This window comes from Aristolochia californica, unplaced genomic scaffold, assembly GCF_029961685.1.
Source record: "Aristolochia californica isolate CCGP_79_NKW_82.1479 unplaced genomic scaffold, dmAriCali1.0.hap1 SCAF_13, whole genome shotgun sequence".
Taxonomy (NCBI): domain Eukaryota; kingdom Viridiplantae; phylum Streptophyta; class Magnoliopsida; order Piperales; family Aristolochiaceae; genus Aristolochia; species Aristolochia californica.
Genome location: NW_027181804.1, coordinates 27,605,838 through 27,621,385, shown reverse-complemented (window position 1 = coordinate 27,621,385; position 15,548 = coordinate 27,605,838). Strand labels below are relative to the sequence as shown.

Sequence of the window (15,548 nt, the reverse complement as noted above, 5' to 3'; positions counted from 1 at the left end):
TTTTATTTTAATTTTGTATTTTCATTTCTTCTTTTATAGGTTCTCTAGTGCCTAGAAAGCTAGAGGAATTGGTTTCTAGAACCAGGAATCTAGAAAGGGTGTGTTTGGCTTAAGCCGAAATCTAGTCATTTGTATTGAATCTCTTGGGAGATTGGAAATCGTGTAATTGGGATTACAGGCAGGGCACAGCGGCCACAAGGCTGTTGGGCTAGGTTACAGGGGCGGGTTTGGGTTTTAAAAACCAACCCGAACCGGCACGCTGCCATCAATCCCGTGGCGTTTTAAGCTACGGCTCAAAAGCACTGTCGAACCCACTCAAGGAACAGGTATCCTTCAGAAATGCAAAGCTTCTGCACTGATCGATGGCTTCAGGTGAGTTTTCAGTTTCTCTCATGTACGCCTGTGAAGAACTCCCAGATTTTCTCATGATGCCGTAATTTATTTCTTTTGCAGTGACTGCTCTTGAAGAACAGCAAGAGAAGCTCCGAAGACTCGTGGATACGTGGCGCGGCAAAAGCCATAACCTTTTGAGAAATCTGCACCATGGATCGTACTCGTCTTCCTATGAATACGACAGCTCCAGCTTGAATTCTGATCCTGTTTGTGTTTCGATTGAGCCATTCGAACACTCGGACGTTTTGACGCTTATTGGATCGGAAAATGTTGCCATGTCTAAATTCATCACCGTACTCTCATTTGACTGCATTGAGATATCAAGGCTCAGCCGTCACGTATGGACCGTCATTTACTTTCTTACTTATTTGCTTAGACTATTGATCGATCGTGTTGGATCATGTTTGATTGATGACCTATGCGGCTTTCTAATTTACCATACTCTTTGGAGCTGGAACTATTGCGATAATTTTGTTTTATGTTGTACTTTGCTTGGATATGCACAAACGGAGTCTATTTAAGATTATGAAAGCTGAGTTTAGTTAGCAAATAGAGTGAAATTCCAGCGCAAACAGTCTTCACCATAGTTTGGTTTTTAGCTTTAATATAGATCATCCACCAACTCAAGTCATAGATGACTTAGTGGTTTGGCAACAGGGTTCACAATGATAGTGACATAGTGCCCATTTAATAGCAACCAGTGGTTAACTACAGAAATTATAGAATCTTTTAGAATCAATTTCAGGTGCCACATTAATCGTCATTCTTATGACTTTGAATTTGTTTTAAAAAAAGTCATCAATCATCAGCATTGTAGCCTTTTCCCAACAAAGTTAAATCCAAGGACATGAACTCTCCTCCACTTTGCTTAGCTAATTTTTTTCACTGAATTACCCTTCTTCTAAGTCTTTCTTAGCCCTTCCATCCATATTTTTTTGACATTCTCTGTTTTTGTTGGTTCATCAACTTGATGAGTTTCCTCACTGAATCATTAGTGGCACCACTAGACCTGCTGTAAAGATGCCCATACTATATCAAATGCTTCTTACATATTTTCTCATCTATCCGTGCTAGTCCTAGTTTTTTGTAATACAGTCTTCCCAATTTCTTCTTTACTAGTTTTGCCCACATGCATTTCAATATTCACATTTTTGCAACATTGATCTTTTAGAATTGTATTGACTGGCTTTCTTTGATATTAATTACTATCACCCATCAACTTTTGACGTATGTCAGTGAGTGCTGACGGTAATTTTTCTAAATGCTTGTAGGCCTCAAGAAATATATATAAGCAGTTGTTGCTTTTTAGCCACCGACCAAGTTCACAAGATATTCTTTTTGAAGGAGAACCACAGAAAGCATTTGGTCATTCTCTGTCATTATTCATGGAACTGTGTGAGGTTACACATCAAATGAGCATTGTGTTGGTTAATTTGCTGCAGCAGCTACATTCTATTTACTCATTGCAAGACAATAATGTTAGACCTTTCAAATCATTCAAGAATTTAAAAATCAGGACAGTACTTACTTCCTTAGGTGATGGTCTTGCTCTGTGTCTCATATTGGACGAAATTTTCAGACAAAATGATCATATTAAGGGTTACTTATCTCTTTTTTCAAGGTATGTTGTTTATCTCTTTTTAAGTTTATATAAATAGATTTGAGTTTTAGGTGTGCTTGATGGTAGAAAGGTCTCACTGATTATTTCTCAACAAAATGATGAGACTAGGAATGATTCTTCTTCTTCTTCTTCTTTTTTAAAAGTTGACCTCTTGATCTGCAGTCAAAACTAGGAATAATTCTTGCCGATGAATGGAAAGAAATTTATCTGGTATTTCCTCCTTAAAGCCTAACTGTACGGGACCTTTAATTTTACTGCACTTCTTTATGTAGAAGTCGAAACATATGCACTGGAACACCTTGAAGTGGACAACTTAGTATATAATATGTCAAAACAACTCTATAGACAGCATATGTATGTTGGATCTTCTTGAGAATGTATGCATCTATGTTGTCTCTTCATATGTCTTCTCCCTTGTCAAAACCAAGCAACTAATTTCAAAATCAAGCAATCATTTTTAACAATCTCCAGAGAGAAAAATAGAATCCTAAAGGTTTTTGCAGGTAAATAAGAGACTATACTTACCAAGAGCTAATCAGCAAGGTGTAATGTGTAATAAAATGGTTAAATGCTCAAAGTGTTTCAAATGCAGTAGATAAGATATGGCTTGCATTAGAACTACTCTGCCAATATGCATGCTGTCAAGATTTCTTTTGCATATTTTACTTTGCATGGTGGTTACTGTCTGAATTTGTCTTCTGACCATATTGATAAGTTGTGGAAGCCAACTTTTCATCTATTATTGAGAGTTTAAGCATTCTTCAGAACATCTCCTAACCACCCTTCGTGTAGGATGTTGAATGATGTGAAAATGGACAATGACAAATTTGGTATTTTGGTTGAGGATTTACATTGTCTTGATGAAGTGGTCCGTCACCTGGAAAAAGTTTTGAATGTTGGCATGCTACAGGTAAGATTTGTTACTGTAGGTTGATTGAAATCTCTTCGCGAATTTCAATTATTTTATTCTTTTAGTTTAGATTGGCATCAGTGTTACCCTTTTAGCATACTGATGTGAGGATATTGATGCACATGTCTCATTCACTGTCTCTTTCAGAGATTTGATGCATCTATTTGCTTTATTCCAGCATTTGTTTGAGGAGGCATCATTCAGAGACACATTGCAGAGGATTAAATGCAACAGGAAGTTCTTTGATGCCTGTACTTCTTGTTGCCATGATGGTTTGTCTGACATCATCTCCCGACTGGGTAAATATTCCGCTTAAATTCTTGGGCTTTGGAAGTTAGAGCATAGTATGAATTAAAGTCGAACATAGTGGTCTATATCACATCATTAATAGCCTTTTGTTGGATGTCCAAAATTTGATAAATTTTCCCTTTCGATAAGTTGTAATTTTTAATTGAATTTCAACATCTGATATTTCATTAAGTATATCTTAGGAAATCAACCAATCTACATGCCTTATGTGATTATGACTGGTTTAAGATGATAAGCATGGGGGTGAAAGTCTGTAATTGGTTCAAAAGATAAGTTCTAATTTGTCAATAAGTGATGTGTCTATCAGTTATGATTGGGAAAAAACTGCTGTCTTCCTTGATTATAGGTACATCTGATGATAATAAAATTTAATTTTTTGCATACAGATACTTGGAAGGAAATGCCCTCGGATCGTAGGAAAATACTAAATTATTTTGCTTTGGTTTTGTTTGGAGCCTATGCTTGGGGTATGTCTTTTTCATTCCACTCCACCCTAAGTGTATATGCATGCTCACTGAACTTACAAAAACTAAAGATTCTTGACAATAATTACATAATACAAATGATATTTAGATACTCCTTTCTGAGAATTTATTTCCATTGAAATAACAGACGAGGTTCCAGAAAAAAGGGTTGGTAAGGTCATAAAGGAGATGCTTCAACTGGTTCCAGTTATCTATGTAGAGGGTGGTCTTCGGTTTATGCTTCTGGAATTACTGAGAAACCATTTTCCTCCATCACTTTTATCATGGTCTACTTTTACGGAAGCAGCTAGAGACTGGGGTAGTATTAAGGGCAACTATCTCATACATTTAAATGAGGTTCTTTCTAGGTAAGTTGAAAGTTCTCTCTCATTTTAAACTCATTAGAAATTCTAGTACTTTGTTAAATGTAGCTTTAAGTTATTTCCATAAGAATGTGATATTCTTAGGCATCTGTTTTTATTGTTTAGTTATTTATTTTCTTAATTCTTTTTTTTTATGGAAGGATTTTTTTTTAATAATCACTGTTTCTCTATCAAGGTCATTGGTACTATGATATGATTTGAAAAAATTCGAAAGCTAAGCTAGTTCTCTTCACCAGCATCGTGGAGAGTTGTATTAAGAGTTGGTCTGTATTTCTTCTACAGGGATACGGATTCAATAAGAGATGATTTGGCAAGTTGGGTAGCATCATTCCAATCAACCATACATCCCTTGGTAATAAAAATTTGATTTCCAGTGAATTGTTGACACTTATGTTTTGGGTACTGAATTAATATTGTGGTTTCAGACAGAGCTATCAAGAGTAGAACCCTGCCTTAGACTTCATGCAGATCAGATATTACAGGTATGAAGTGGCAATGTTCCAACCTTCCCTTTTTCCCATTATTATAAAAAATAAATAAAATTTGACTAGAGTTCGGTCCTATATCATATTCTTAAAGTAGTACCTCTTGCTTTATGCTGATCCCAACACTGTGGAAGACTCTGATTATGATGATGATACTTCTTTCTTGATGCACTTCTGCTGTTGGTCTATTTTTTTTAGGTTAACTAGGTGAGAATTTATGGTTGCCTGCCAATCCAGTGCAGGGAATACTGTTGGCGAATAAAATGCGGAAGATAGTTATTTCTATGCTTGATCTACATCCTCTGTTGGAGGTATGGGTTGAAGCACAGCTTCACAATCTTCTTGTTTTTATCCCTTACTGTTTTTTACTGCTCATTTGTTGTCAAACAGTGAATTTGCACTTTACTGCAAGCTTTCACCATAAAATCTTGTCAACGTCTTGGTTCTACAAGCCACAGTTAGTGCATGTGGACTCTCTTATTCAATGAACGTTGATGAACTCACTTCTACCATTTACAGGTTCCGATCAGGAGAGAGAAATTGAAGTCTCTTTGTTACATGGTTGTTTTATTAAAAGTAAGAAACATTTTTTTCTATAATCTGGTGTTATTTGCTAGGTGCAGTGTTTGAAATGTGGGGTGCACATTTCACTTGAGAAAAGATGGGGGGAAAAATGTGTTTTTTGTTTGTATGTCTCAATGATCCTTTCTGTTTGTATTCTTTGGCTTTTATGGGCTGTAGGTGGCAGAGAGCACTTTCCTCAACAAGGGGTTAGATATCATCCTAAGTCTTCCACATATGCTGCACTTTATCCAGTCTGATATTGAAAAATTGCTTCTTCCTGTTAAGGTAATCAACTCTGCTGAACTCTGTATCTGTTGTTTCTTTTTTTCTTTTTTTTGAAATGATATGTATCTGTTGTTTCGTCTTGCCTTACCTGAATTTTGTTGTGAAACTGGTTTTGTATTTCTAGGCTGAGCTAATGACTGAAATTTCTAAAGGGAATCCAATAAGCAAGATTAGATTTTTGAGCTCTTTCGCTCATGGTATGTCTCTATTTTTCTGTCAGTTCCATATATTTGCCTGCTACTCTTCCAAACTATCTATACTACCTACTTGCTCTATGTTCGTCTGCTCTAAAATGTATTGAAATGAATCACCTGATTAATTGTCTTTTTGTCATATTATGGTTTGAGATTGCTATTGGTTTTTAAACTTATGGAAACTATATTAGAAAATAATAAAGAATGGTACAACCGGTGGGGAGAGGTAAAGTCTCAGCTGCAGGAGGCAGGGGACAGATTCTCCTACTGCTGCATCACTATGATTTACACATTCCTTTGCAAGAATGTCTGAAACCTTGTTGCCAGCCCTTAACATATGCTGCCAAACTACTTGGAATTGAGAGCTAATATTCACAAATTTCATAAAAAATATTTCCTAGTCTCCAGCGGGTGGAGATAGCTTTTATAATGAGCTGATAACTCTTGCTGAATCCCCTTCTATATCACTGGAGCTGAGAATTGCTGTGAGAATAACTTAATCCCAGAGAGGAGTGCTAACAACTTGGCTTTGGCTGAATCATAGTGGCTGGCTGGACCGGAGTAGGCAAGCTTGATCTTTCCATTTGGATACCTCCACTCTGGCCAGCTGGAGCTCTTTTGATTGTCCATAAACATGCTCTGTGATGAATTTGCATATTGAACTGTTCTGTGGCTGCTCCTAATTTCTAATCTGAATCTGAGATTTGGAAAGCCATGTTGTCGTATATGACTGATTAACACCTGTTAGTCGATGGACTGTTTATCGTTTCTTAATTTTCTAGTTGACAAGATAGCATCGCCGAATTAAAAAAAACACTAAGTTGAGGGATAAAGCTGGAGTATAAGTAACCCAGCTATTATCTTCTCAACTTTGGGAATACTTAGTTTTTAAAGTTCAAATAAAAGAACCTGGAGTATAAGTAACCCAGCTATTATCTTCTCAACTTTGGGAATACTTAGTTTTTAAAGTTCAAATAAAAGAACTTGAAAATATTGAGTGTTGTTTTTCATAACTAGTACTTGCTAGTACATGAGAACAAAACCACTGAGAGATTATTCTCAGCACAAAGAAAGAGAAATAAAGTTGCTTCAACAACTAAAAGAAAATTTGTATTTATCTTCAAAAGCTTGTTCAAAGTTACAGCAGATTCACCTATGTATAGACTCTAAAACATCCAAAAACTTGTCAAAATTGTAGCACCATAATAGAAATTTTCTATGATTAAACATCCAATTACAATTGAACAGTGACTTTCTATATTGAGATCAGTTGATGGGAAAGAATTCCAGCAGCTAATTAGAGGGATAAAACTAATAATGGACTCACTAATGTTGGAACTTCTCTAATTTGACTAATAATAAAGAAGACTTGCTAACCAAATACTTTCATAAAGAAAACTCTCCTAATTGGGACTGTGAAGTTACTAAAGTGTAAACATGCTGACTTTCCTTATATACTTTGTAATTTCTGTAATTCTCTTGTTTATATATATACACATCCTTTTCAAAAAAAATAAAAAATATAGAGAGTACTAAAATAAATAACTTTCCTAAAACTGTAACTTTCCAGAAATAACAAAAGTTGTTTTTCAGTATTCTTATTTCCTTTTCTTCTTTCTTCTTTATACATCATCATTTGTTTTGGATGACTTTCTTCTTCCTCAATTCAGCCATGTGCTGTCACAAGGTTATACTCAAATGGAAGCATGGTTTGCTAAATAGAATCAGGTTGTGTATTGGGTGTGAGGAAATTTGTTGTGAATATAAAGGTCTCAGGCAACTCTTATTTGCTGTTATAAGTCATACTGGTGTTTCCAAAATCTGACGTATCTCAGGTGAATTTGCTTGTCCTAGTTTGCAAGCATCGCTAGTAACTTACCTATTTAGGGCTGTTCCTCCATCAGCAGAGAACTGGTATTCCTGTGTTCAGATAGTTTCTATAGTCTGATATATCTCAGGTGATATGCAAAGGGCTGATTCTATCATATTCAGATGGCTTGCCTGTGTAAAATGAAAACCATGTAAAAACTAACTTATCATTTTATTTTTGTTCACAGTAAGTGTGTAATCTATTTTTGAAGGTTCTCCATCCAACTTGCCTCAGTTTACTTTTCTTTTCCCTTTCCACTTGATCTTGTGTCATAAATTTTATATTTGCTGGGCACTTCCTCAAAAACAAACTTTTGCTTGTGTATGCAGGTGGTCAAGATGTGGATGCAAGGCTAAAAGATTCTCTTTCATTGGTAATGCATCGACTGTGATCCATAAAAATCCTCTTATTGATAAGAGCCTTATGACCAAATGTGATATATTAATAAACTATGCTAGTGAATCTTTTCAGAACATTCTGTCACTTTTTATATTTCAAAACAGTTTAAAAAATTATATTTGGAAATGCTTCAGTGATTCAAAGACAATGGAGTTTCACTGCAATGTGAGTCAGTTATTTGTATGAGAAGAGTTTATAGTGATATGCTGATGGACTACAACGTAATGTGGAAGAGTTTAACTGAGGAATATCTAAGGATATGAGATCACCCTAAGATCAGTCATATTTATGAAAGAAGAAGAAAACTCAAATAAAAAAGGAGGCTCAATCAAAAGAAATGGAAGCTGAATTTAAAGATAGATAATTTTCTATTTATAAATTCAAGATCCTAAAATAGAAAATGCTAAATTGGAAAGTTTATAAACTGCAAATTCCTATCTCAATCTTGTTGAAATTATAAGTCGTAACTAAAGGGTAACATGCTGTTTGGTGAAAACTATCGCTTAAATAGCAACTTTTTGTTTTAGGTAGAAGCTCAAGTAGAAAGTCTTTTTAAGTAGTAGTTTCTTGTTCTAAGATTGAGTATTTGTTTCTAAATTAGTGAAACTTAAGTTAGCAAGTCCAAAAGTAGGAATTGATTCCTGTTTTAAATTTCTTTTTCAACAAATAGAACTAGAATTTGGTAATTGATTCCTGTTTTAAATTTATTTTTCAACAAATAGAACTAGAATTTGGTAAATTCTAATTAGAGCCTATTTTCTAGAATGACAACAAGGAGTTTTCTGTTTTATTGATTTGTATCCCTACAATACGGCTTAATATATAACAAAGAAACCATCTTTTGCCTATAGAATGAAATCCTAATTTTTGTTCGTCGCTAGATAAACTTATCCTATTGTTTATTCTCTATTTGCTTTCTTAATAACCGTGGAAACTGTACTTTTTGTCCTTCAAGTTTTACTCATTAATCTTGAATCTAGATTCTAGTTTTTTAAATTGTTGCTGAAATCAAGGTTACCCATACTCTAGAGGAAACTTTCAACTTTAATATTCCTTGAATCTGTACCTCTGTGCTGCTTTAATAGCAGAGTTAGGACCACATTTTGGGTTAGATTCAAGGAAGATTAAAGTTAAAAACTTCTTCTAGAGTATGAGTAACCTATATTTCAGCAGCAATTCAGAAAATTACAATCCAGATATTTGATGGTAAAACTTGAAGGATCGAAAGTAGAGTTTCTACAGCTATTAAAAAAGCGAACAAACAGAGAATAAAACCAGAGGATAAGTTTATCCAATAATGAGCAAAAACAAGAATTTCATTCAATAGGCAATGATTGTTTCTTTGTCATATTAAGCCCTCTCATAGGCATGCAAATTACTACATCTTGTTCTATTTAAGGAAATAATAAAAAAAAAACATGAATCATTTTCTACTAATAGACTTGCTAACTTATGCGTCACTAATTTAGAAACAAAGACCCAATTTTAACACAAGAAACTACTACTTCAAAAGACTTTCTAATTGAAGCTTTAACTTTTTTTGTTTGAAATGAGTTGTAGCTTTAACTAAAACAACAAATTGTTATTTAAGTGATGATTTCCATCAAACAAAAACTTATCCTTTAGTTAAAACTTCTAACTATGCAAGATTGAGATAGGAAGTTGCAACTTATAGATTTTCCAATTAAGCACTTTCTATTTTAAGAAGAGCTTAAAATTGGAAAGCCATCCATCTTTAAATTCAGCTTCTTTCTCTTTGATTTGAGCTTCCTTCTTTCTTCTTTCATAAATACAGGTGGTCTAGGATGGACTCATGCCCTTAAGTATTCTTCAGCTAGCTCTCCATTATATGATGTATTGTGTCATGGGCTCTGTCAATTCAATATTCCACCATGCCAGTAGGGCAGAGTTAGACAAGATCACCACCTTTTTGTTTCTCCTGTAGTGGGATTGTAAATTGATTAGACAAGACAACTATGCCAATGAGCTTAATTTTAGAAGTGTCTTGAAGATATGATTTTGTTTCTTCATTTTGTAAACTTTATTTCATTCTTTCTGTAGGTTTCATTGTCATTGGAATTGCTTCAAGGAGGTTGTAGCCATAAGAGGCAGCTCATTCTTTCCATTGTTCATGATGCTATTGAAAGTATTGTAAGTGGTTACAGCTTCCTAATTATAATCTTATGGCATAACTCTTTTACTACAAGAGGCATATCATTCTGTCTGTTGTTCAGGATGCTTCTGAAACTTCTGTAAGTAGTTAGAATAGTTATAATTAACATATTATGTAGCATGTCTGGATGCTTGATTGATCTTAGGAACCTTCAAAACAGTTCTCCGAAAAGCCAAAAACATTCAGTCAGGTTAAACTAGATTGTTTGGATCAACAATTGGGGCATTCTTTTTTTCTTGTCATGTTCAAAGTATTGGTTCAACCCAGGTTGCTGTTCTGTTCTAAAGCAAAGCAGGTTGATTCATTTGTTCAACCCAGTTAAACAGTTGTGATTGGGACATTTGATTAGGACAGTGTTGTCTCACACGTTTTTCAGAGTTTCTTTCTGATTCATGACTACTTCTGACTATTTCATTTATTATTAACTCTAAAATAGAAAAGGGAGAATTGATTCTTTTGTTAGCCATAGTTTTGTATGAAGAACTTCTAACCATTATTATGTGAAACAGGGTCATCCGGCCATTAATCATTTGAAAATCAAAAAGCTATTGTGCAAGGCAGAAATTATTACCAATTATCAGAGTTTGATCAAGGAGATCACAGACTGCAGCTTCTTGTTTGGAAAAACAGAGATGATTGGAACTTGGTTGTCCATGATATACTCAGATGTGAACAAATTCTCCTGGCTGCAGTAAGGGACCACTAGCTCGTTTTTGCTACATTGTTTTGTTAGAAGATCATGTTAAAAACTTGAAACCTTATCATGGTGTAAACAAGGCGACCTACATAGTATATAATCAATCCAGATTGTCCTATCATAATGCCTATCTGGATTTCTACGAGTTCACAAGCTTCTTTGAGCACAATCATTCTATTTATAGGTAGAAAAAAGTCCTTTTGAATTCGAATATTCACCAAGAGTGTTAAGGTGGGTCCAAGGCCCATCCCAAAATGACTAGCCATTATGCAAATTATAAAAAAAAACAAACAAAAAAGTATTGGTTGTTTTTGCAAACAACAAAAAAATAGGTATAAATCTAAGCAGTGGTTAGTTTCTTCTTAAGCATCCACCTTTTTCTTGCACCTTCTATGGCTTCCTCTCACCTCCTCAATAATTCTTGAACCATATGCTGATGTCGAGTTTCAATCACAACAAGCTCCATCTTCAATTCATCATCTTGAACTTTGTCATCTACAGACGAAGATGAAGAATTGCTAACCATACTAGCAACACAATCACAAGAGTGATTCAAGAGAGGGCTCTCATACGAGCTCCTTACAGAAGAGATTATCATTGAGTTCTCACTGGAATTGGTCATCATTCACAACTGCTTATGAGAGAGTTTGAGTTGTCTATAGCGGGTCAACCTAGACAGTGTTGGATCAGTAATTTACCTTGTTACACTGAAGTATGGTGCAGAGAGTGGTCTTGAAATAGTATTGTCTTTTGATGTTTGCTGATTTTCAGGCACCTCCTTAATGCGTTCTGTGATGTGCTGTGGCGTATGAAGTTGGCCAATGTTGGTAAACTTACCCTTCAGTTTTATGAGGAGGAGATAGAGAATGCTGTAAAGAAAGTGTGTAAGATGTCTCTATTTTTCTTGTTTTTTTGTTTTGACTGGATAATCATGGCTGAAATTTTCTTCTCCTGCCATAAAATGTTGTTCATGTTTAGGGGCCATAATGGTGCTTGTTGCCTTTAAATTACAGGAAATATTGTCTCCACTTTGTAAGGATATCGAGACTGATCTCCGGCTTCATGTCCATTCTGCAAACTTAAAAGGATCCATGCATGTAAACCTGACGAAGGTTCTCTTTCTGATTTTGTTTGAGTTAAAGTTCATAGTTGTTCATTTCAAAAAAAAAAGTTCATAGTTGTTGATCTTATATACAAGAAATTTTTTGCATTTCAATTATTGTCCTATACTAATTTGGTAATTTGTTCTATTTGCAATTAGACTGGTGTGAGAAATCTGTCGTGGTGCCTCCAGATGAAACCTCTGCAGCTTCCATTTAAGTCCATTGATATCAAACTGTATGTTGAGACCTACTTAAATAGGGCCTTTTATGATCATACTGCTATGTCTTCTTATAACTGGAAGGTAAGGTCTTCAGCTGACACTCTAATCACAAAATAATGGATTTATTGTGAACAACTAATGGCCTTGTTTGTCTTCTGAAAGTCGAAGCAATTTTATCTTTGGCTATAATATGTTTTTTGCAGATATATTCAGAAATGAGACATCTGGCAGAACTTAAATATGGTCTAATATTAGATGACATTCATCTTCCTGAGCATTCTCCCGATCAAAGTCTCAATCTCATCGATACTATACAAAATTTACAGAAGTTTGCTACCAGTTACTCTTATAACATATATAATCAGGTGAATCTTCTGCATCTTTAATTTACTGACATGAATTTTGAGCCCAGATGGAACTCTAATTGTGATGTGAAATATTTAAAAGTTAGAATTTTCTTTATCTATTTACTTATTCTCGTCAAGAATTTAATGAATAGGCCAGGAAAATGTTTGCAGGGTTTTGTCGAGAAGATTTCTAAAGTTCAAGCACGTAAGACCTTGAGGATTTTCAGTGTGGAACATGCTGCCTCTTCAGTAGCCACTTATGGTCTAGGAGCATTTTCAACTGCTACCACTTGTGCATCTGAGTTCGTTATTCAGAAGTTTGCTTCTCTATCTGAGCTTCTAGTTGGTAGTTCTGTCAAATCTCGTTTAATTGAAGAGTTCAAAGATAGGAAGGTACGTCCCTTTTCTTTTCATTTCTCCATCAGGATAAGTGAAACAGTATACTTAATATCTATGAGAAAATTCAAATTCATGAACATAGATGAATAAATACATGTTATCCAACTGATAGAAAATTCAAAGTTCTTTAATCTGCTGGAATATATGAAGATACCTTTTTGTCCATAAGCATCGTAGCAGTTCTACTGTCTGACCTTTTGTGTTCTTCTAGAGGAATGGAGAAGCAATAAGCAAGTATATTTTGCTCAAAACAGAGGAACCGAACATAGCCAAAAGCAAACCACATTTTGCAGAAAATGAATTGAGTTTCTTAGGAGAACTGTGCTCTGTTGTCACTGAAATGGGTAACATTTTAGGGTTTCTGAGGACTCTATTCACTGGCCGTTTCCGTCACACTAGTAACATAAGTAGGTAAGCATTTCACTGAATCCAATAATCTGTTTTATTGAAAGATGAGACATTTGATTATATTGCATTACTCTTCCCAACTAGCAATATCTTATAGTTCCTTATATTTTTGTTCTGGCGAACTTGTGTGGTTTTATTGTTCAGGTTTTTATGTAGACCAACTAATATTAAAAGCTTCATGGAACACTCCCAGAAGCTTGACCTGTCAGATGAAACTATCAAGGCAGGACGGATCATGGACATAGCAATGGAGAATAAGCACCAACCAGAGGAACAAAAAAATAGCTTCTCAAGTCTTATAGCTGCACTGAGACAAGTATGCTTGTTTTATCTCCTAATAAGTTTTCATTTAGAATTACCCTGGTCAATTTGTGGCTCTATCCAAGTTCTACACTAGGTACATCAGCATGTTTGTTTGATCACGGTATATATAGAAGAACTTGAAAGGCGACTATTGGTACAATTGCCTCAGCATTAAATTTATGTTAACTTACAAGAAAGTAGTCTTCAGGTGTTTCTTTTAAGCAAATTCTTGTTATCCAGTCTGTAATTCATGAGCAACTGGTCATTGTGTAGGAACTTCAGAGCCATGAATATCCACCCTTTAAGGACTTTTTCTTTTTAGTTCCACTTGCCATAATCTGTTTCATGGGTTCTAAAGTCAGTTCTAAAGATAAGATGTTGAGAATGGGTCGGGCTGAGGGAAGACAGGTAGCTGTTGAAGACGGCTTCATGATGGGCATGGCTTTTGTTCTCAAGGTAGGCTTTTGCATCTTGTTTTGTTCATATAGACATTCTGCTCTAATTATGACTTGCACTTATTTTTACTGAAAAATATGTGATTTGGAGAGAAAATAGAAGAGGAAAAAGAGTTATGGAAGAGGAGCAGTTTTGCTGCCTTACAATCCGATCCAGAAAAGGCCCGTCCAGCTTCTTTATCATCAGTGTTTAAGAGAATAAAAATTTATTTCCTAAAATACATGTCTAAATTAAATGAAAATTTAACTAGAGATAAAATAAGACATTCTTTATCTAATAGGCATATTATAAGAGAAAATTTTAATGTGGAAATATAGGAAATGACCAAAATACCCTTGGACTTATTTTTAACATTTACAGTAGTGTCATTGTTGCAGGTTATAGGGCAAGACGAATCTTTTGATGAGCTGCAATGGTTTGCTTCTGTGAATGAGCACTTTGAGGAGGTACTCTCATTAATGGAAGGAAGTAGAGTTACAGGACAACAGAAGGGGAGGGGCCTTGTGGGATGGAAGTTTTGGAGCCAAGCTACTACTACACTCATTTTACCAGAGACCCAAAAAGTCAGTCCTCCATTTCAAAATTCAGGCTATTCATCATTTTTTTTTAATTTTAATTATCACTCATTTGAAGTCTATCTGCTTCAGGACATTGACAAAATCAAGGGCTACAAAAGCGAGATGGAACTCATTCAATATGGTATTAATGTTTCAAGGACAATCATGTCCTGACACATTTGCTTCTCTCTTGCTTTTGGAAGAAAACATACATCATGAGAATCTGTGATCATCAATCTTTGGAGAGAATATACAATCGTTCAGGCTTTTGTAGGTACAGACGGTCGGGAATTTGAAGGGGCTTGGCAGATTCTCATACAGGCATAAGTATTTGTTGATGGATAAGAGTCGAGCTTGGTACAGCCCGATCAATTAATTTACTTGTTTATTGAATGGTAAATGGGTGATAAATAAATAACTAGAATAATAACAAAATTATTTTAAAATCCAATGTTATTAAAACTGACTTAGAGACATGATCAGGTGTGGGTAAAACTGGTTTTAATTCTGCTACATCATCTCGCTTACTACAACAGCTATGGCACAATACTCAACTTTTGTACTTAACTTTCTTGGTTCATCATCTAGATAACAGAAGTGGACTTTCTTTCATCTGGTGAACTTACTCAATTAGCATATGCAAAACTTCTAATATTCACATGTTTATGGCATTTGTATGTCAATCCTTGGCTTGCATTGTTCTTAAGATAGTGAAGGATATGTTTTTAAAATATGTCAATGAGAGATTTGAGGGCATGTATTGACTAACTACTAATAGAAAAGGAAGTGTTAGCCTGAGCATAGTGGGACAAATAACTTACCAACCAGCAGCTAAAATTTCCCACATCTATATAATGTCTTAGATCCAACACATAATATTGCATTGCTACCCATTAGGGTATCAACGGGTTTACACCCTAAGCATATATGTTCTTGCTAGGAGGTCTATAACATATTTTCCTTGTGATAAGACAATGCCATGTTGAGATTGCAGCACCTTGATCCCA

At 35.0% G+C, this 15,548-nt stretch overlaps 1 protein-coding gene across 1 annotated transcript; it reads left to right on the top strand.

Annotated features, from left to right (window-relative positions):
* Nucleotides 1-321: 321 nt before the first annotated feature.
* Nucleotides 322-15,205, top strand: LOC137948854 (uncharacterized). The gene is made up of 26 exons (XM_068795038.1): nt 322-372; nt 454-731; nt 1,665-2,014; nt 2,807-2,924; nt 3,103-3,223; nt 3,620-3,700; nt 3,846-4,065; nt 4,363-4,432; nt 4,506-4,562; nt 4,808-4,876; nt 5,085-5,141; nt 5,307-5,414; nt 5,539-5,611; nt 7,808-7,851; nt 9,939-10,028; nt 10,560-10,741; nt 11,519-11,627; nt 11,761-11,859; nt 12,009-12,152; nt 12,275-12,436; nt 12,590-12,811; nt 13,029-13,228; nt 13,370-13,541; nt 13,802-13,984; nt 14,362-14,547; nt 14,632-15,205. The coding sequence occupies exons 1-26, from the start codon at nt 363-365 to the stop codon at nt 14,713-14,715; spliced, it is 3,489 nt and encodes a 1,162-aa protein (XP_068651139.1). The 5' UTR covers nt 322-362; the 3' UTR covers nt 14,716-15,205.
* The last annotated feature ends 343 nt before the right edge of the window (nt 15,206-15,548 follow it).

Coding starts and splice junctions, on each gene's coding strand:
- LOC137948854 (XM_068795038.1), top strand. Junction 3,224..3,619: donor TGACATCATCTCCCGACTGG/GTAAATATTCCG, acceptor TTTTGCATACAG/ATACTTGGAAGGAAATGCCC. Junction 10,029..10,559: donor ATGATGCTATTGAAAGTATT/GTAAGTGGTTAC, acceptor TATGTGAAACAG/GGTCATCCGGCCATTAATCA.